The 20,738-nt window shown below is 46.2% G+C and overlaps 1 protein-coding gene across 3 annotated transcripts in view; it reads right to left on the reverse strand.

Annotated features, from left to right (window-relative positions):
- Positions 1-20,738, reverse strand: part of Dock5 (dedicator of cytokinesis 5) — a 174,844-nt gene that overhangs the window by 90,414 nt on the left and 63,692 nt on the right. For all 3 annotated transcript variants that reach the window (XR_005975585.1, XM_041663816.1, XM_041663826.1), the window contains exons 4-6: positions 17,454-17,509; positions 15,210-15,306; positions 2,232-2,380 (exon numbers count right to left, since the gene is read on the reverse strand). Coding sequence is in view for 2 of the 3 variants with exons in the window: in XM_041663816.1 (XP_041519750.1) it covers positions 2,232-2,380; positions 15,210-15,306; positions 17,454-17,509 (302 nt within the window). In the remaining variant the exon portion in view is untranslated. The remainder of the gene's footprint in view (positions 1-2,231; positions 2,381-15,209; positions 15,307-17,453; positions 17,510-20,738) is intronic.

The following is a 20,738-nucleotide window of genomic DNA, read 5'->3' on the forward strand; positions in this document are numbered from 1 at the left end:
GCCAAGTATCAGGGAGGGAAGTCCCATCTCAACTGCAAGGAGAGTCAGACCTAGAGACAGGGCCTGTGACCAAGTTAATTCCTTCCCATTGCCTTTGTGACCCAGAAGGAAATCAGTCAAGTTCACATCCTCCTATATAAAATTAGAAAGAAGTAATTAACTTTACCATAGCTACTTCCTAGTTATGAGTATGTGGCGTGTACAACGGAGACAGTTTGTGAAACCAGCTGAAGGCTGTATCCCACGTAGACGCCAATTGTTTCTAATTACAGTTCGTTAAACTAGTGCATTTACAGAACAGGCTGATGAACTGTATTTTAACAGGGATATGATAGAGTCCTACAGCTGGAGCCATGGGGCAAAGGGCGAGACAGGAATGACATCAGCACAAACTAGACCACTTAAATACCAAACAAACAACAGCAAAGCTAACAAAGGACTTCTGAGGTCTTCTGGAAGGGGCTGGCTGAAAGCGTGAATCCCAGGCCACACCCACGGTCATGTGGAGGAATGGACTGAATTTCTCCTATAGTGAAAGGCAATGGTACCCGGAAGCAACGTGACTACCTGTGCTACTTAGGAGCTTGCTGCAGAAATGGACACATAACAAGTGTGTAGATAGAATTAGTGGGCTAGAAGGATGGCTTACATACCAGGGAATCTGAATTGTACCATTACCAATCATGGTCCTAGTCCCAATGGGGGGTGGAGGGTAGGGGGAGGCTGGAAATAACAGCAATCAATTTAATATCCATCCCTGGAATAAGGGCATACTCTCAGGCATCTGGAAAAGCTCTCTCTATGTGCCTGATCACTGGGTGGGGGGAATGCTGAAAATGACAGCAATCAATTTAATATCTATCCCTGGAATAAAATATAGTCTCAGGCATCTGGAAAAGCTCTCTCTGTGTGCCTGATCACTCTTGGTTTCTCTGCCAGTGGAGAAGCTAGGGCAGAAAATCTATTTTCTCTGTTCTTGTATCAGCCGGAACCCAAGGGCCAACATAGCATCTGACCCAAGGAAGGGACTAGGACATTTTTCACCAAAATTGAGTATTTTCTAAGACAATAAGACAGTAAGTCATAACCATTAATAACTGACAACCCTAAGATCAGAAGTTTGTTGTGGGACTAGGGTGCTGCAGGGACACTCCTAGGGGTAACTATGGCTTTGATGGGAAACATCCCCAACATGCTCATAGGTTTGAACACTTGTCAGATGGTGACACTGGCTGGACAACTTGCAAAACCTTTCGAGATATAGTGCTTAGCTGATACACTTGGACTATTAGGGGTGGGCCTCTGATTCTCGGCTGGAGTACTCTAATTTCTGCTGTGCTAGGCGAAGGACAGATTCCTGCCACCATCTCCATGCTGCTCGGCCGTGCCTTCCCCATTATGACGAACTCTATTCTCCGCAGCCACTAGCCAAAGTCTATCTTTATTCCCATTAGTTTCTTCTATTCAGTATTTTGTCACATACAAGAACCCCGGCCCCCAAAGTCACTAATAAAGGGAAGGAGGTGGTTCATTGGTACAGTTGTGTAGCTGGGTAGGAAGAATAACTTCTAATTTCCTACTGCATAGTAACATAACTACGGTTGGTAAAAATTAACTTTATCCATCAGAATCCCCAGAAAAGAAGATTTTAAATGCTCCCAACACAAAGAAACAATGGCTGCCAAAGTGATGAGGTCGCTACTTAACCTTATTAATCATCATTATACATAAGTACAATATACATGTGCCTTGTAAATATGGATAATTATATAATATGCAGTTTGTTTATTTATTTTCTGTTTTATTTTTCAGGCAGGGTCTCATAAAGCCAACCAGGCTGGCTTTGAACCTGATATACAGTCACGCGTTCTTGACCAGAACTTCCGATCCTCCTGCCTCCGTCTTCAGAGGACTATGATTACAGCACCAGCACACCCAGTTTGTGCTGTGTTGGGCTTTATGCAAACTCAGCAAACGCTTGACCAACTGGCCTACCTCCTCAACCCTCAATTTGAAATTGTTTAAAGGATTTTTTGTTGGTTTTTTTGAGAGGGTTTTTCTGTGCAGTCCTAGCTGCCCTGGAACTCACTTTGTAGATCACGCTGGCCTTGAACTCACAGAGATCTGTCTGCTACTACCTCCCAGCTGCTGGTATTAAAGGTGTGAATGATATTTACAGTGAAGGTGCCGGCCATTTCCCACATCTTTGGGATAAGATTGTCTTGGGTTACCTGTTCCCATGATCAATTTTGGCTGTGACCTTCTTCTTCAGCTCTGCTAGTTCATCTTTGGGGAGTGTCCCAGACAGGATCTGGGAGCGCCACTCAATCAGACTGTATGTCATTTGCTGCAGCTGGCGGAAGAGTGTGACCTTGTTGTTCTAAAATGGGGGAGAGGACAGAAAGGGAAAGAAAATGTGATGGAGAAAGAACATCTTCGCATAGAATTTCCGCAGGGTACAACTTATTTAGTAGGTCACATAGTAAGCTGCACACGTTGAGGCATAATTTTTTTGTTCATAAAAATAAGTTTGTCCAAGCTACTCTGAATATGTCCCAAAATGCAATTCTAAAATGAGTAAATAGTTTCAAATTGGCCCTAAATCATAAACCCATCATATCATGAACACACCCTAAAATTCTCACCAAATCACTTCCTCCATTGAAAATCCTTTAGGCATTCCCACCAGGGATAAAAGGGTACACTCTAAGTCCTTTTGTGGCCGGCCTGGACAACATTCCCACCTATATTTTGTATCATTTACACCTCAGTATCTCTGCTTCCTTCATGCATGGTGGTCATTTCTTCCAAATGTTCCGGAATCTGTCATAATTTCCTCCACCTGTAACCACACTGCCTTTCTTTCCAAACCTCTTTTGAGTGTACATGTTCATATGCGGGGTAGTCCGTGCACACATGTGTGTGTGTGTGTGTGTGTGTGTGTGTGTGTGTGTGTGTGCAGGCAGGATCAACAGCAGGGCACTTCCTCATTCACACTTCACCTTATTATTTTTCTGAGACAGACTCTCTCATTAAACCGGGAACTCAGTGATTTAGGTAGAATAAGTCCCAGGGATCTGCTGGTCTCTACCTCCCCAACTCTGGGATTAATCCTGTTTGCCATCAAGGCCCAGTTTTGATGTGAACGTTGTGGAGCCAAAATCAGATCCCCTGCTTGTATGGCAGGTGCTTCATCCACTGAGCCAGCAGGGCTCCCCAGCCCCATCAGCTGCCTAATTCTGACAGCAGTCTCAACTGAGAAGTCTTAGCCGATGAGTTAGCCACGCCTTCCTCTGAATGGAATTTATAACCCATGCCAGTACTCAGAGTCCTGGAAGACTGTGCCCTGGCTGGCTCTCTCCCTGGACAGGAATCGCCCCTTTTGTGTCTGGATCTGCAAAGTACACAGAAGGAAGAATTACAAGGGGAGAAATAACTAATTTCGGAGATATGGAATATTGGAAAAGATAACTTCAAATTTTATTTATGTATTCATTATTACTACTACGACTACTACTACTACTACTACTATTATTATTATTATTATTATTTGCTTTTTCAAGACAGGGTTCTTCTGTAGCTTTGGAGCCTGTCCTGGAACTTTTATAATTCCAGACTGGCCTTGAACTCACAGAGATCCACCTGCCTCTGCCTCCCAAGTGCTGGGATTAAAGGCGTGCGCCATCACCACCCGGCTTCAATTTTTTATTTTTTATTTATTTTTTTTTTGGTTTTTCATTTTTTATTTTTAAAAATAAAAATTGCCCCAGAAAATGGACATTGAACTCACTAAAGTGAGCTAAGGCAAACTTGCAACCAAATAACGTTTGTATCTCAATAATTTCAAGAGTCAAATACTTGGTGTCTGAACCATCACCATCTGAGTTCTATCTAAATGGTTGACTGGATCATTATGTACTCTAAGAAACCATCAGTCAGTGAGAATGAACTGGAAACAAAGGTTCTGCCCTGGAAAATCCAGCATTATTGAGGGGAAGAAAAATAATAAACAGGCAAGCATATGCATGTATGTATCATATACTAAGTTATTTTTTTTCCCGTGGCAACACTGGAATTGAATTTGGAGGCTCACAGATGCTAAACAAGTACTCTTACCAATGAGTTATAACCTCAGTACTTATTGTTGTAACCTGCTGGCCTGGCCTATCACCTGGGTATCCTGTCCCTTTAAGAGACAAGTCCCGCCTACTCCCAACCTCCCTCCCCCTTCCACTGTCTCACCTCTCCTCTTCCCCTCCCCTCTTCTTCTGGAGAGGCAGCTTCTACCTTTCTTTTCTCTCCACCTTCCCTTCTCCCTCCATAACCCACTAAATAAACTCTATACCCAAGCTCTTTCTGCATGGCATATCTATCTGTCTGTCTCCTGCTGAGGCCTCAGACCGCTCACCAGGGGACCCACTAGGCCTCCTGTGACTGGCTGCTGCCTCTCCTGGGAGTCCCCCACCACCTCTTTATAAATAATGCTTATATTATTATATCTATATATACAAAATAATCTCAGATTATGAAGAGTACAAGGAAAATATTTTTTAAAAATTTTAAAATGAACAAATTGGGTGTATACACCTTTAATTTTAGAACTTGGGAGGTGTGTCTGTGAGTTCAGAGCCAGCCTCTACTACATAGTGAGCGCCAGGCCAATTAGGGTATACAGAGAGACCCTGTCTCAAACATAAAATACAAATGCTGGAAGGGCCCCCTCAGACAGTCAGGAAAAGCACACCATATTGAACACATATCAATTACAAACCACTTGCTACTTATGGACTATGATGCTGGTGGTTTCTTGTTTGTCGCTAAAAGCCGTGATGCTGTTATATGACCATGCAGTTCTAAAGCTAATTTATAACTCACCCGTCATGTGTCAACCACAAAAAGAGCTCAGTACTCCATGCCTAAGCCATTACAACCTAGGTTCTACCTGAATGGTTGGCTGGACCATGACACAGAGAAGGTAAGCCATGTAAACAATGCACGGGGGGAGGGGGGAGTGGGTGGGTGGGGATGGAGAGTGGGTGAGTGGGCATTCTAATGGCTGCCACTATTTCTCTCCTATTGGTGTTCTCTAACAACCCCAGGAACAGATTCTCAGACATAAACATCAACCAGAACAGAGCTAGAAACACCCAAGGTATTTCTGACCAAAGCATAAATCTGTAGGGAAGAGGCCTGGCCTTCAGGTGTGGCAGTGAGAAGCAAAGATGAGATCAGTAACTTTTGATAAAAACTCTGCAAATCCAAAGTTCATGGGGACACAAAGGAGGAAGAGGAGATGGAGGAGGAGGTGCCCAGTTATCTGTGATCTCCACGAGCTTTATTTACACTGTGGATCTTCACAATTCAAAAGGCAGTTCCTGTTTGCAACCAGGAAGGTGTTTACATCTTCCTACATCCTCCTGAGCTGCCCTTAGAAAGCACAGGGAGATATGTAAAGGTCTTGTCTTCAGTCAGCAGAGGTAAAAACCTCTGCCTTTTCAGTTCAGTTCTGCACAAAATGTTCCCATTCCATTGTCTCACAAACTGGGGTGGGGTGGGCTAGGGGGGATTTAGCCTACAGACTATGCCTTTCACAACTGTTAGATGGAAAGGGAATTTTTTTTTCCTTTCCTGTGACTCCTCCACTCCTTTAGTGTCTTCTAGTTGTAATTAAGACATTAATTTCCATACTCTGAGAAAGAACGGGTTCCAGGGGCCTGGGAATCCTCGGCATGATGGGGTGTTTTGTCTGGAGCACATACTCACAAGTCCTCAGTCTCAATTATATCAGACATATCCGTGGCAATTTAATTATTGCCTGTCCATATCAGGCTTGTGTGCCAAGTCCTTCCCCCCAAAGAAGGATGAAGATGGCCATTCTTCTCCCAGTCACTGTGCCAAATTCATTTTCAATAGACAAGCTGAAACAGGCCAGAGGGAGTGAGTTCCCCCACTTTCTTCAAGAAGGGCTTTGCCCCAACTACTCAGAGCTAAGTAGTTTGCATCCTAGAAGCCGCTCATGCATTTTTTTTGGGGGGGGGGGATATGTAAGGGCAGAAGAGGAAGATCCCATGCTCCCAAGTAGGATGAGTATGTCATATTCGTCTGTCTCTCCCGTTGTCCTCTGCTGGGATTTGGCTATGGCTTGTCATCCCCAAGGGCTCCTATGCAGAGCCATGATGGGGTAGTTGACTTTCTGAGTGGACAGGTAGAAGGTCATTTAACCACAAGGGGTGCTGCTGAGTGGGAGGGGTTAAAGCTAGCCTCCTAAACTAAGTTATTCTTTTTTTTTTAAGTCAATTTATTCTTTGGTAATTTCATACATAGATACAGTACATCTTAAGCCTATCTTCTCCCCAGCCCCTTCCCCATCTTCATGCATTTTTCTGTGTTGTAAGCCACTGAGTCCAGTTAACTTAGCTTGCTGGAATACGGAGCAATAAATGTGGTTGGCTCGATCTTGTGCAGGCCTTAGGTGGATAACCACAGCTGCTGGGAGTTCCTGAAGGTAACATGGGCAGCACGGATGTGACCATGTTGCACCCAGAAGATGGCATTTCAGAGCCCTCCTCTCCTTCCTTCTTAGATTCTTTTTTTTTTCAAGACAAGGTTTCTCTGTAGCTTTGGTGCCTGTCCCGGAACTAGCTCTTGTAGACCAGGCTGGCCTCAAACTCCCAGAGATCCGCCTGCCTCTGCCTCCCGAGTGCAGGTATTAAAGGCGTGAGACACCACCGCCCGGCTGTTAGATTCTTTCTGCCCCCTTTCACAGGATGCTGTTCTCTGAGTCTTGGTGACAACCGTGTGTGTGTGTGTGTGTGTGTGACAGATAGAGAGAGAGGGAGAGGGAGAGAGGGAGGGAGGGGTAGGGGAGGTGATGTAGTACAGATGTCTCCTTTAGGCTGGACTCTCAATGGCCTACTTCTACAGTTCCTAGACTGGTAACTGGTCACAGAGTTGTTTCCTCGCAGTTCTTGGACCAGTGAGGAGTCTACTAACTGCTGACCTCAGCAGAAGGTAGCTCTCTGGCTCAGGTGAGATCAGTATGCTCACTCTTGAAAAAGCTGTTAGGAAATACTGCAGACCTGGGCTAGGAATGGCTCCTGTGAGTTCTTGCCCTGTACACAGTCCTATCATGAAACAACCTTCTGTGAGATGAAGGGCAACAGGGATGATGGATACAGGTACCTGATCCTGAATGTTCGTTCAGCTCCCAATACTGGGAGCCAAGTAAACCTGTTCTCTTTATGCAGTACCTGGACTCTGGGGTTTTGCGCTATCAGCAGCAGAAGGACTAACAGGCCCTCCTTCCTGGCCTCTGGTTCCTACATCCTACAGCCTGCCCTCTACAGAGCCTCTCCTCCATCTTTGGTCCTCTCCAGGTTTGCCTTTACACATGACGTAATCTCTTTGATCCTTCCTGCAAAGGTCAGCACGACCCTGGGATCTGGTAGGAACTCAGGAACAAATCTGATGGCTTAAACTCTTAAGAGTCTGGTTTCGATTTGAGTGAGGAACCGTCACCGCACATAACACACCCCAGATACTGTTTTCTACCAGACAATGCAGACACCCCTCTATCTCACTTGGTGTATTTTTCTAAGCCAGATGTTTATCCTCTTTCCTTCTTTGTTGGAATTTTTGGAGGGAAAGACCAAGGCACAAGAACAGATAGCTCTGCCTCCCATGGTGACAGGAACGCAGAAGTCACTCCAGTTTTACAGAAATCTGGAGGCTGTTCAGGCCACGACGTTGACTTATTAGGTGTCAGGACCCCGATTCTGCTCGCCTCCTCTCCTTCCTCTTCCATGGGGTTTTATGATTTAGAAGGAAAAGTGCCCGAGGGAACATATGGAGACTTGGCTTCTATTTCTAATTCTATCATTAACTTGTTATGTGACTTTGGGCAAAGTTCCCTGCCCAGAGACATCTTCCAGGCTAAGACAGAGCTGCTCACCTCCATGTATCCTCCTACCTAACAGCTTCCTGATTGGCTGCTTCTCTTCTTTGCCCTGCTCTGCACACACTGGGTAGGAATTAACAAATGCTTTCCAAGGACAGAGCTTTACGATAATCTCAAGAAGCCCTTCCCATGTAGCTGTTAACTCCGGGCTGCAGACTGAGTGCCAGCTGAAGTATCCAGCTATGCAGCCTACCCATCCTTACTTCTTCTCCCCGCCCCAGAAAAACTTGGCCTGCCAGGCAAAGGTTTGATTTTTTTTTTTTTAAAGAAAATGTTCCAGCATTTCCACGTCACGTTTTGTTTCCTGCCAAAGCTACGTGGAGGCAGAGCTTGTAATTAATTCTCAGATCACGTGTTCTGCCTGAGGATGAAACCAGTTTCAACAGGAGACCAAAGGGAGACCAGTTAAATTGTACTTCAGTCTGTGTTGCCAATCACCAATGACTGACAGCTCAGAGGCAGGCCTTCATCTACCTGGAAATAAAACCATGGGTGTGACAGGAAGAAAGGGTGACTCAGTATGCCCTGCATGTTCCTGACCCCCACCTCTCTTTTCCAAAGTCCCCCAGAACTATAGCAGGCACAAGATTTTATTTTGGAAGTGAAGTGAAGAGGGATGGGTCCTTCTTAGGAATACAGGTTAACAACTAAACTCCCCGATTCCACAGCGTGTATTAACTACTCTTAATGCCAGGCTCTTTCCCTGGCATTAAGAACAGACCCCAGCTCCAAAACTTACAGAAAGAACAGGCTGCCTCAAAAAAAAAACCTCACTGGGCTCCTTCTCCAGTGAGAAGAGGGGAGAGCCCCTGGGCTGCACCCAGTGATAAGCAGGTGTCGCAGGCTTCCCAAACAGTCCTGTATTTGAAAACACCTGTCTCACTGTTACCCCACTACAGTCTGGTTTGAGAATTTCCAATAGAGGAAACAGCATCCTGTGACTTGGGATGTATGGCTGTTTATATTCAACAGTCTGGGGCTGGGCAGATGGCTCAGCACGCTTAGCTCTTGTAGAGGGTCCTGATTTGGTTCCCAGCATCCACATCAAGAGTTCAACAACCACCCATGACTCCAGCTCTGGGTGGATCCAAAGCCATTGGCCTCTGCAGGCACCCAAATTTACACACATACACAGACACGTTAGCACACACACACACACAGAAACAACTTTAAGAAAAAAACCGGTCCCGTATTGTGATTACATACATACTTATAACCCCAGCACTCCTGGGGTTGAGGCAGGAGGATGGAGAGTTTGAGACTTCCCTGGGGTACAAAACTAACTGGTAAGTTATAGCTATCTGGCAAGTGAGGTCTCATACAGCTGCAATCATATCTAAGTCAGGGCAGCGTGCCTGTCCGCATGGCAGGGGGACTTGCACGGAAGCTGGGAAGCTGGGAGGAGGAAAGCAAAAGGCCAGAGATACCCGGCTGTATCTCACAGCTGGGGAACACCAATCTCCTGAGGCAGGAGAGGAGAATACATGGAAAGTGCAAATTCAAGTAACACCACAGCTGAAAGGGAGCCAGCCCTTCGACCCCATCGTGGAAGATGAAGCAATGGCCACAGCTGGGTAGGCAGACAAATTCTAGTGTTCTCTGGGCAAGTGCTGTAGTATGATGGAGATGTTCAAGATTCTTGGCACTCTGGAGAAGCGGCGTGCTTGGTGCTATCATGGAAGGCCCATGGAAAACTCACTGAAGTTTCACAGTGCATGATCAAGGCGCACAGACTACCTAATTCCAATTACAGGAGAAGAGAACCCAGGGGGTTAAGGACTGTGCTTAGGCTGCAGGATAGGCTACCAGCCTCCCGAATCTATGTTCTTTCTGTTAAAGGGTTGTTCGTTTTCTGTGACTATTATCAGCTTTGTGGATTTTTCTGAATATAAAAATACATACTCTAGGTGGTGGTGGTGGTGCATCCCTTTAGTCTTAGCACTTGGGAGGGAGAGGCAGGCAGATCTCTGTGAGTTCCAGGATAGCCAGGACTGTTAAACAGAGAAAGAAACCCTGTCTCAAAAAACCAAAACCAAACAAACAACAAACAAATATAACAAAAAAACCCAAAAATAAAAACAAAGCCATACCCAGAAGGGGAGGAAGCCCTCTGAGAACTGCTTTCTCTGTCCGGTCCCAGTGTCTTCTGTCTTGGCTCATCACCAGGTGACCTCACCGATCAAGACATTTCCTCCTTTCCGGATCATGCCCTGGAAACACCCAGTGACTGGTCCAACCAAGGGGCAGTTCTGCAGGCAGAGCTTACCAAGAACGGCTGTGAGCATGCGCTCTGCATTCTGGACATAGCTGTGCCTCCTGGACTTGAACCCCAACCAAGAAGCCTTACTATCTACATCAGACTGAAATCCAGTCTGCTCCCACTGCTCAAGGCCACTCTGCCCAAGATGATTCCAAGAGAGAAAGGCAGCGGCCTTGGATAAGTGTAACACACAGAGAACGGCTCCTGCATTCCTGGCAGCCACAGCTGGGTGAGAGGGAAAGTTCTGAGTCAGGGCTGTCTGGTGGGAGGGCCATCGACTGTGGCCGCTGCTTCCAACAGTACTAACCAGCACAGGTTTGCACTGGTGGAGTCCAAGACCAACACAGGTGGGAAGATACTGCCACAGTCCCCTTTTGTGCTTTCCCAGGTTTGGGAAGCTAGGATATGAAGATACAGACTCAGAAAGGGAACGAGGTTCTGCATCGCTTTTACAAGGTGTCAAGATCCTGCAGAACTTTGGGGGACTCTGAATGACTTGCTTCAGATCACAGAACTAGCTAGGACAGGGCATGCAGGGGAAAACCCGTTTCACAGGGAGGTTTGGCTTCTATAATTTGTTTCCTCCCCATAGCATAAGGTCGACACCTGCCAGGAAGGACAGTTGAAAAGAAATCAGTAACATACTCTCAGGAGAAAAGAGGGACCATATGAGGGAGGGTCTTGGGGACAAACAGCCTTCCTCTTGCCACTCTGGGTAAAGGGTCCCATATCTTCAATATGGACGTTTCTCCTCCCCATTGTGAGGTATTTCTGGTGATTACACTCTTTATAATTGCTAAAACCAGGAGACAAACATCCTTCCTCTCTGGACTAATCCAGCGTCCTCATGGCTGAGATTTACCTGGTTAGCAGGTTGTATTTCTCCCTCTAGAAAACACTGAATCAACACTGTCCATTTCCAGTGAGATAGACAGAAATGAGCAAAACCAGGAAGCAGCACATTTAGGGAGAGAGTTTGTGGAGGGCAGCCTAGAAGTGGTTAACAATGGCACTCAGAAGGCCGGATTCAAAGTTCATGGAAGGAATTCGTGCAGATGTAGCCCTGGTGGTAGTGCCCTTGCCTAACATGCACAGAGCCCTGGGTTCAATCCCCAGAACCACAGACGAAAAATCTAATCTATGGGAGGAAATCCATGGGAGTATTAATGTCACACAGTGTATGAACGTATGCTGGCGAGGGCTATGTTTAGCTCACATAGAAGAAAGGAGCACGTGAGCACAATCCAAAAACAAAATGCTAAAATTAATGCAGGGAGGAGAGACTTGGAAACTAGATAATAGAGGACCCAACCACCCCCTTTTAATACTTCCCAGAGAAACAGGGTATTTGAGGTTTGCTACTCTAACATGAGAAAGAAAATCAGAAATTCTGCCTGAGGTGAACTGTCAATGCCCCGGGGAAGGGGGTGGAGGGGGCGGGTGATTAATACCAAACTCACTACATGGGACTACTCCTTAGTGAATAAGCAGTTAGCGGGAACACAACCAGACCGGGTCCCAGACAATAACTAAGCACCGCCCACCGTCCACGCCTTTCCCAGCCAATCAGTAACAGCTACAAGTCATTTAAAGGTTATCTTGTCAGATTTCTAAGATCTAAGGGGAAACGGTGTGCTGGCCTCTGAGAGGGAATTAAAAATAAAATCAATTAATTCACTAGGCTTTGTTCTTAAAACTCAATTCTGCTAAAAAAAAAAAAGAAAGAAGGAAAAGAAAAAAACCCACAACTCAATTGTGCTACTAAATGGGTAGGGGGCTCACGAAGGAAATGTCAAAAGCACTTATCAGCTCACCCCCTGGAACTGCTGGGGGCATCGACAGGACAGGCACATAGGTCCTATTTCCTCAGTCTTACTTATTTCTCTCCCTCCATCCCCTCCCCCGACTCTTTGTGTGCATCTATCTGTCTGTGAATGGAAACCAGTGTCTCATGCACGGCAGGCAAGCACTCTACCACTGAGCTACACTCCCAGACCTATTTCTCAGTTCTTTCCCCTCAGAAACCTGCCTGGATAACTTGTGGATATACAGAGGCCATGGTGAAGAAAATGAGCAACAAAGTCATCTACTAGAGAGGGAAAAGGTCTTTTTATTCATGGCACAAGGAACAATAACAAAAACTCCTTCCACAGTACAGGCGGAGTACCCCTTATTTGAAATGACTTGAAATGCTTGGGATGAGAAGTTTTGTTTTTCTGGCTTTTAAAGAAACATTTACGTAGACCTGATGAGGTCTCTTAGGGATGGCATTTAAGTCTAAATATGAAATTTGTTTATGCTTCATCTCTGCCTTCTACAACAGCCTCGACATAATTTAACGTGGCCTCAAGGTAATTTCTGTACAGATAGAAAGCGTCACACATGAGGTCAGGAGCAGGACAGACTTTTCCACATGTGTTATCACGCATGTGCTCAAATGATTTGGAATCTTGAGCATTTTGGATGCTTGAGTTTTAGATTCGGAATGCCTCTGGTTTGCCTGTGATACAGTTGGAGTCGTGTGCTGAGTGACCGGCCTCCAGTGTAGCGATGTTAAGAAGGGGGGGGGGGGCTCCTGATGGGTGGAGATTAACGAAAGGGCACTGAGAGCTCCAACCTCATTAGGTATCTCAAGAGAGTTCTCCAACAATGAAGCGACCCTCCGTGTTCTGCTCTCTTGTCATACCATGTGAGTGTTCCTTCATACAAGCTACCGCTACTGTGACACCATCGACATCGAGGTACCCGCCAGAGTTGAACTGGCTCCTCTTCTCAGTCTCTTGAGCCTCCAGGACTATGGTGTAAAGCTGTCTCTTTTCTTCATAAGTTGTCCTCCCCTCAGGTATTAAATTAACAGCATCGGAACACAGACAGTGCAGAATACTCAGCCTGTACTTACCCAATACATTCCGCCACTCGACCATTTCCAGAGAGAACATTAAGAAACAAGCCCATGTCTGTGCAATTTCCTACCCATCAACCCTCTCTATCCACCACTACCTAATCAATTAACCAGAAGCAGAGTGCTTTCAATGTAAGTAGAAGCTGATCAGTGGAGGCCACAGGGATGACAGCCGTATCCTTTTCCCTCCCAGAGTGAATGATTTAGGGGCTCAGAGTTAGAGCTCCCATCAACTACATCTGAAGAGATCAAAAGATCACCTTCAATACGGGCATAACGCCCCAAGGGCCAGAGCATGCATTCAGCAGTAAGTGTTCGGGTGGTCCAGAAGGGAGCATTACGGACGAGTTTGTTTAGAAGATGTATTATGACAAAGAGAGGACACAAACGAGGCTTTGAAGCTTGGGGAGGGAGAGAAATAGCATGTGTTTTTCCCACAAAGGGCTGGTGATTTCTAAGGCTATGCTTTATCCTGGAATTCACAGCCCTGAACGGAGTGAAATCCTGTGTGAACTCTTAGGATGGGCACTGGAATGAGGTTTGGTTGCTGCTTTCATATGCAAGAACAAGATTGGGGCTATTGCTGTAACTTAGCCAGACTGTCCACACAAAGAAAAGAATGACTCCCGGGTCCAGCTATATAGCCTATAGTCACATGTCTAGTCAGAAAATATATTACTCACCATGTGACTTCCTAGTCACCCCACAGAAGCCTGAAGTCTCCTACACAGGCGAGACCCACTGGTGCTCACCAACAAGGTCTCCAGAGAAGAAACATTAGAAAATGGTCTGTGGGTTCCAGTGTCAAGGAAAGAGTGTTTAGACTGGAGACGCGTCCACCATGCTGCAAGGAACTTCGAGTGTCTTGTGAGCTTGCGAAATAGGCATTTTTATTCTGATGATGTTAAATACTGGCAGTCCCAGGCCCTAGAAATGCTGGGAGTCCCATTACAGGACAGGCATGTTTAAAGAAGCGATGCTCAGTTTAGAGCAGAGCTAAGGAGTTGGTGTGACAATGGCTTTCTTGGCAGAGAACAGCACATGCTGAGACATACAGTCTGTACATGGGTCTTCCGGCCTCTCTCCCTCTTCACATGACGTCACAGGAATCCCATCACGAACCTCCACATTCATGTTCTTATTATAGCCTCCTAACCACCTTCCAAGTCTTCTCTTCTAAGCACTACAATTGGATTGAATTTCCACCCTTGGAAGATTCTCCTTCCTAATTCTATATATGGAGCAACTCAGAGAAGTTGGCTCTCTCCTTCCATCATGTGGGTCCAGAGGATCCAACCAAGGTTGTCAGGCTGGGATGCCAGTGCCTTTACTTGATGAGCCATGTCTCGGTCCTAGCCTTCATCCTCTCAATGCCTCACAGTGGAGTAAACTCTAACGTGAACTTCAGAAACGGCAGGTTACATTTAAACCACAAAGTCCCAGTTGTAAACACACATGAAACTCACGATTATTGCCACACAGAGGATGTTGCTGTGCCTATGTGATTTCCCATTGAATTAGCATCTTGTATTAGCATTCGGAGGTCAAACAGTGTGGGGGGAGAGAATACTGACTGAAGCGAGCCTGATTTCAGCTTACCCTATATGTGGTTTGGAGTCTGCAAGAGCTATTGGTCAGGGTTTTAATGCCTCCCTCAGCAGGCTGAGCACTGTGCTGTTGATAAAATATCTATTTATTGGCATATATGGAGATGCTAACATCAAGTGCCTTGGGTTCCTGCTAGACTATTAGCAGATATAACTGCATCTTTTTTTTATAGCAGTGTGGTGAGAGATCGTGGTTTAAGGCACCCAAGTAGACCTTGGCAAGTGTTTACAGTTATAGCTTCCTATTACTTTCACAACCAGCAAGAGTGAATTAAGGATCACACCCACTTCCCTCTATAATCCCATTAGCGTTGGCCCAGCTCTGGGGAAATGAGAGTCAGCTGCCTTCCAGCATCGTGGGCTCCAGGGAAGGCTCACCCTTGCTCAAATGGAGAAGATGGCTCTGCAGTCCAACAGTCAGATTGAGGGTCCAGAAATGGTACCTAAGATCATCACCCAAGGGGAGCCCCAGGGGAAGCTTACCACATAGAGCTTGCGCCAGATGACAGCCCATTCGCGTAGAGTATTCGTGAGTTCCTGAACCAGTGGCAACTCCCCAGGAATCACCGTCTCATGCTGCCTACAAGGAACCAAAGAGATATACACTTGATTGCACATGATAGGAGCCGCCTCTCCCGACCAACACACTCTTGACAATCAAAGCCAGGAATGTGGCTGCTGTGGTTTGAAATAAACCGATCTGCCTCTGAAGGGGTGTATAGTTCGGAGAACTTGAACCTGGGTAAATAAGGGAAAAAAAAAAAAACCAAAGAACCGAGACCAGCATAGTCTATATGCATGGCACAGGCGAAGCCTAGACTCTACTTCCCCAAGTTTATGCTCTGAAAGTGCCGATGACTAAGAAATGTAATTAGCTGCTTCCATCGGGCAGCTGTTCCATTTTGTAGAGAGGTACATGGCATGTGATCTCACCCAAAGACCTGCTTGCAAGGACTGATCCATGCCCTCCTTCCAGAAAGGACTGGGTTTTCTTGTCCTCTGCTGCTTCCCAACATGGGAAATGGAGACAAATCAACATCCTCACTCACAGTAAGCTTAACTGCATTTATTCAATAAATGGTCCCTGGTGCTCCTACAATTATCAACAGGAGAAAGACAGCAAGGGCATGCAAGCACACAGAGAAGAGCAGCAGGACCAACATGAGAACATGCAAACATGGGAGACAGCTGAGCATGAATTCCAGATGGAGAAAGGCAAAGTATTAGGGCACACGTGGCTCATGACACACCTCTTACATGCTAACCCTGGAAAGTTGCAGGTGGTCCCCGACTTAGGAGAGTCTGATTTTGCAACTCTAAGATGGCTGGGAAGTGTACACGCGCAGGCACTGGCTCTCTGTTTCTGGCCCAGTGCCGAACATGTTACATGAGGGACGTGCTACTCTATACTACAACAGGCTTTGGGTTAGGTGATTTTGCCCAACTGTCAGCTCCTGTAAGTGTTCTGAGTACACTGGAGGTGGCTGGGCTAAGCTATGTTTCCTAGGTTAGGTGAAATAAATGCATATCTTGTTGTCCTTTTTATTAGCATATATTAATGGTATAAAATGGTGGACTTTCCTATGATGCCCGCTGATGATGTTTGCTTGTTTGTTTGCTTGCTTGCTTTTAGAGATAGGATCTCTCTGTGTAGCTCTGGCTGTCCTGGAACTAGCTCTGTAGACCAGGCTGGCTTTGAACTCACAGAGATCTGCCTGCCTCTGCCTCCCGAGTGCTGGGATTAAAGGTGTGTGCCACCACTGCCCAGCTCTGCTTGTGATTTTTTTTAACCCTAGTGGGTTTTAAGGATGCAACCACATCTCAAGTCAAGGAGCATCTGTATCTGCTGAATGAGTAACACAATTAATTAGGCATCGCGCCTATGACCTGGCAGATCCAGGTAGAACAGGGCTCCTACTTTGCCTTCACAAGTGACACTGGGAGGCTGTCCAAGAACGGTCCACTGGGAAGAGGAGTCCTCTAGGAGGCAGAGAAGAAGAGTTCCCGGTGCTGGTTCTACTGTAGAGAACCTATGGGAACTTGAGCATGTCTCTTTCTCTTGTCTTATAATGTGGGTGCTGGGCTTTGGACTTCTCAATAATGTTCATCTAGCTTAGAGGTTCCAGGACTCGGACAGCCTCCCTGGCACCAGCCACGGACTCAAGTTTTATCTTTCTTAATTCTCTCTTCCTACTTTGGATGTCCTGCTTTCCTTGGCTGCCACAGGGTCAGTCCTTTGTAAGACAAATGACCTGACCAAGAAACAAATACTCCAAGCTGAGTGGATCTTAACCACAGCACGCTCCCATACACTGCTTCCCTAGGATCTCACTGAAAGACCACCACAGCACTTTCCTCCAGGAAGCTGTGAAAAATTCTTTGTATTGACATCTAAGTGAAGTATTCAAGGTTCAGAGTTGAGGCAGACAGACAGATGTCTCTCCTTCCCAGATGTTCACACGGACTTACATGCACATACCCAGCGAGCGGTCAGTGAGAACTCCAAGGGGAAGTGGGAGGCCCTCAGAGTTCATCACTGCTGTCTTGACTGTTCTGGGGACGGGTACCCGGAGGGGGACAAGTACAGAAAGAGAAGCCAAAATGAGGAACTCTATGAGAAAGTAAAACCAACAAGCAAAGGAGAACATCAATGGGACTAGGACATTCTTTCACGACCATCTTACATCTTCATCCCTTTGCAGTGGTCCTTCCTGGACCAGAACTTACCCTCCATCTTCCACGGTTGCTTCTTTCAAATGGATGTATGTTTCGGGGAAAATACCCTACAGAAAGAGAACTCCAGTTATACAGCCATTAAAAACAATCTCAAAGTCAAGAGCATAAACACTGCGGAGAGAGCTATGACCACCTTGACAAAAGGAAATTCCCAAGCGAGTTTGCAGGGCATCGCTTATGACAACCGCCTATATCTCAACCACATTTCAAGGAAGGATAGAAATGCTGAAATAATAGAAATGAAGATTTGGGATCAGGATGCATCCTGAAAATAAAGAGCAAAAATGCCCCACCAGCTCAGAGATCCAGCAAGGGCAAGGAACGTAATACTGAGAACCTAGAATCTATACAAAGCTAACATGCCACGGTGCATCCATTAAAGGGCCTCTCATCATGAGCGAAGTGGAGCCGGCAACATTTTAGTAGCTTCCTACAAAGATTCCTGTCAGCACTTTCATTGAAGACCAACTGCAAATCATCAGTCACCTGATCGCAGCCTCCAACTGTTCTCCTTTTGTAACCCCAAGAGGCATTTCTTTATCAGTATTATGACATTGCCCACTGGCAAAAATTTAAAAAGTCCCAAGGGAAGGGCATAAAACCACTGGGTGGGAACCCCTGGGTGGGAACCAGAGAGCCACACCAAAGATCTCTCAGTAGGAAAGAACTTTCCATGGTGTTCTCTTGAATACCGAAGCTTACGTCTCGCTGTGCAATGCTCTTAAGATGCCACATGGAGAAGGAGCCACTGAGCCTTGCTTAAGAATGGTTCACACGGCAGAGAAGACGAGCGAGCTGGCATCATGGCTCAGCTCCTCCCAGTCTTGCTCAAGAGAGGGCTGGCATGATCTCTGGGGACAGTAAATGTCAGAGATTGCCGACCACACAGGTGGTGGCGGAGATAACCCACAGGTCCTATGAACTGTGTTAAAAGGTGCATGCACCCCATAATCTTAAACAGGACAAGAAACCAGGGAACTTTGACAGCGGTTGCTTTTGCAGCCAGTTTCATGTACTGTCTTTGTCTATACAATGCTCTCTCTCTTTTCATCCTTCTCCAATAAAACAGGAAATGGCCAGAACACGAGGGGCTAAGCTGGTCTCTGCCATGACACAGGTCCTCAGAACTATAAACAAATGATGAATCTGAGACACCGATGGCGACCGTGGCAGATGATCTACACAGGTGTGCAGGACAAAAGCGTGGCTCCCCAGAGTCCATTCCTCTTGTGATTCCGCCGCTCTGCTGTCTTGCGGCAGCTCTGCGTCATGGTGGCACTTGGCCATCCAGTTTACAGTCATCCGGTTTCTCTGCTAAGGCCAGAGCCAACCTGGGTCTTGAATTTCTGGCGTCTCTCAGTTCTGCCTTTCTTTTCTCAATGTAACCTACTCACTTGAATACATTCCAGCTACTGATTTTCTCTATGTTATCCCGACCACACACCCACCATCCTGCCAAGATTAATGACCAGTCTCTTCAAGGCTCGAGCTTTGAGTCTTCCTCATTCTGCAAAGCCAAGCTTCCTTTTGCCATCGTTCCAAATGGCTAGTTTGGCTTATGGACGACACCAATAATTGCCATGACGAGACTTGTCCTTTCAAATAGCAATTCCCCTGAGACAGGAAAAGGGACCAGCATAGGAGGGGATTTCTATCAGGCTGCATCTCCTGATGAAGGGGTGTCACACTCGGCAAAATTCAAGACTGAGGCCTTTAATTCCATCTTTGTTTCTTGGATCTCCACAAAGAAGGAAATTTCAGTTTAGTTAAAAAAAAATGAATGCCCAGTCATTGTGCCAAATTCTGTTCATGTTTTTCTTTATCAAAGGACAGAGGAGCTCTAACTGAAATAGTTTTCTCCCGAAGGTGAAGCTCTTAAGCGTCCAGGTTTTAAAGAACCCTTTAATTAAGAACAAGAACAACAAAAACCCAGCACAACCCTCAGCTGTTACCTGGACCATCTAGTATTTGAGTCAGACCAGAGGGCACCACTAGCCAGATAGATGCAGACATATCAGGAAAGCACAGAATGCCTTAGAAACCAAGGTCTTCTATGCTGTAACAAATCCCTGTATAGGGTAAAGGTCTGAAACCTTGTTTTAACACTATGTACTAGGTTTGATTGCATTGTGATTGTAGTGGTTGGGCTGAGATCAAACCAGGGCCTCGTGCACGCTAGGCAGGTGTCGGCCAGTCACGTAATTTGGACACAGGACACCAGTAAGTCATTCAGGCTTGCCTCAGTCTCCTAAGTAGCTGGGACAACAGGAGCGCATGGCCAGGCCCGGCTGTTCTTGATAGTTCGTGCAATTTGTCTGAGAAGTTTCTGTACACCTTTTTGCATATTAAAATAACAAAAAGGAAAAGGAAAGGACCGAGCATTAACTAACCCGGGTATTCTTTGTCTTTCACAAAATTGAGGCAAAAAGTTGTTAACTTGTGCAGGTCTGGGGGTGGCCACAGGACTCGGGTGCAGGTCAGAGGGCAACCAACTTTCAGGAGTTGGCTCTCTCTCCTCCTACTGTGAGACTCCGGGAGGGAACTCAGGTTACTGGGTCTGCTGGGCCATCTTGCCAGCCAAGTGTGAACTCGTAACTGCTTTCTGAAAACTCACCTTCCGTAGCTGTGAGTAAAAGTAGCAGCTAACAGGGCCAAAGTCACACACAGCAGGAGGGTGTGTGCCAGGCATCAGCTTCCCAATGGCCTTCAATCTAGTTCGATCATAACCCTCATCATGCCAGCACGTCTGGCTACTACACTGGTCTCTGCTGGGACACTGGGGATGCTGAAGTCAGCCAGAGAAGAGGAAACAGCTCAGCTGGAAACAGTTTGTGATACAGGACGCTGACTGTGGGCATGGCAGGGACAAGTGGACTCACATCAGGGGGACTTGGCACCCGCGGGGACGGCAAATGTTCCTTTTTCTGTTCGATTATGAAAACATCAAAGTGAATAAAGTGTGTGTGTGTGTGTGCACACGCACGTGTGTGTGTGTACACAAGAGTGCAAACACTAAGACTGAAGAGTCATCAACTCAGCCACGCTCGCCTTTGGGTTTCTGTGACTTCTAATAGCAGGCAGGCGGCTTCTGAGACTTGAGGGTTTCACAAGCCAGCCTGCATGGGACCACATCTGGCCTGTAGTGTGGTCAAAGAATAAGAATTTTTCTACCCTTTCTGCCCTGATGAATTCACTTTTTTTCACCCTCTGCTATTGGCCCATGAGCTAACTGTGAAATAATAAAGCCCTATCAACTCTGTCCTTGCAAAAGAAAGT

Source organism: Microtus oregoni, unplaced genomic scaffold (genome assembly GCF_018167655.1).
Source record: "Microtus oregoni isolate MIOR12 unplaced genomic scaffold, Mior012 000001F_ref0000356, whole genome shotgun sequence".
Lineage (NCBI taxonomy): Eukaryota > Metazoa > Chordata > Mammalia > Rodentia > Cricetidae > Microtus > Microtus oregoni.